At 38.4% G+C, this 1618-nt stretch overlaps 1 protein-coding gene across 1 annotated transcript in view; it reads left to right on the plus strand.

Annotated features, from left to right (window-relative positions):
- Positions 1-1492: 1492 nt before the first annotated feature.
- Positions 1493-1618, plus strand: part of LOC139734241 (phenolphthiocerol/phthiocerol polyketide synthase subunit C-like) — a 13910-nt gene continuing 13784 nt past the window's right edge. Inside the window, exon 1 of the mRNA XM_071645038.1 lies at positions 1493-1618. This exon is cut by the window's right edge and continues 181 nt beyond it. Within this exon, the coding sequence (XP_071501139.1) occupies positions 1493-1618 (126 nt within the window).

Below are 1618 nucleotides of genomic sequence, written 5' to 3' on the forward strand. Positions count from 1 at the left end.
GACTGATTAGTTTAAATGGGGAGCATCTCCCTCGTTCCCACCCCCACCCCCCCCCCCAAAAAAAAAATAAGGGAAAAATACGGACTATGCGAGGAGACTCAGATATACAGTAGGGTACAATGTTTGATTTCTTTTTGTCGAAAACCCTACAACCGATATTTATCAAACAAGGTTGGTAACATTTGTAAGGTGATAGGATTCTCCTTCTTTATGGTGGAGGGGGAAGGGGGATGGGGCAAACCCGGGAAGTAAAGAAATCTTAGAAAGGCCTCTTCTTTATTTGTAAAAAAAAAAAAAAAAAAAACAGAACTGATATTGATAGTTAAAAAAAAAAATGTTTCGGCTATAACAAGTTTGGTTCAAAACGCATATTCAAATTTTCATTAAAGTTGACAGGCATTATTGGTAGTGCGAGGCTACACTCACTACTCACAACGATTTGTAGCCTGCTCGGTTGCCGCTGGAATTTAGGCATCGCCAAACGATTATTGGAGAAGTCGTGCGGGCTGTAAGTCCCCAGAGATGCCCGAGGAATGCCCTGTCAATTTCCCGTCGGTCACCGGTCGACTTTTGGCAAAAACCTGACAGATAGGGGGCCCGATTCCGAGCAGTCAATCAATTATGAAATAAATTTCATATTCGAATTCTAAATGTAACTATCAAAAAAGGTTAAAGACGTGTCAGTATAGTGATGTAAAGAGCTATTGGCTTTTAGGTTGCTCTTCTGATAGTAATATTATACTGCACACTGGCGGTCTAGGACGAGTCTACGACCAGTAACAATCACTGTTCGACCATCTTTTGCAGGAATGGACCAGTAAAATCTGGAAAAAATAGATACCAACTCTCCAGTTGAAAAAAAAAAAATATATATATGCATCTATGCATTTTACGTAGCCCTTTTGAAATAATTCCGGCAATCTTTTTTGGCAGGATTTATTTATATTGTATTAAATGCTTAAGTCTATTGTGGTTATAACATGGTCAAAAATGAAATGCTTCTTACGTTCACTTGGGTTATCGTTGTGTCATCATTTTCAGAAAAATCTAATACCTGAATAAGATAATAACGGCCAAAGTCAAAATTTTGCTATGATCTTTACGTACCCCTTGCAAAAGTATGCAAATATAGATCGATATGATTATCATTAAAATGACAGTTCGACATTTTGATTTTTATACATGACATTAAGGAAATTTGAAATATCAGAATATTACTTTTTTCCCCTTAGAATTATGTCTACATGTCTAATGTACTTGGGTCTTTCTTATATCCACGTATGCAATCGTAAAAAAGCGGGTTGTATGCTATACAGTGTAGGGTCATGCGAAAAATTATTATGCCAATGAGTTTTCTAGGCCAGGGGTTTAGCCACACATGAAAAAGAAATCTACAGGCCAAATGGAAGACATATCATGAATATTCCAGGACCTTTACTGATCCACAATGTATTTAACATCTTGAATTATTCTAAAAAGCTGGATAGCTATCATGGACGCCAGGAGACACCTGAACGTCGCGGACTTTGCCACCGACTCTTCGATGCCGATAGAGGACAAAATCGCCATCGTAGGAATCGGATGTCGCTTTGCTAACGGTGCCAATGGCGTCTACAGA

This window comes from Diadema antillarum, unplaced genomic scaffold (assembly GCF_040938485.1).
Source record: "Diadema antillarum isolate AM-2024a unplaced genomic scaffold, OU_Dant_1.0 seq00000515_RagTag, whole genome shotgun sequence".
In the NCBI taxonomy this organism is placed as follows: Eukaryota; Metazoa; Echinodermata; class Echinoidea; order Diadematoida; family Diadematidae; genus Diadema; species Diadema antillarum.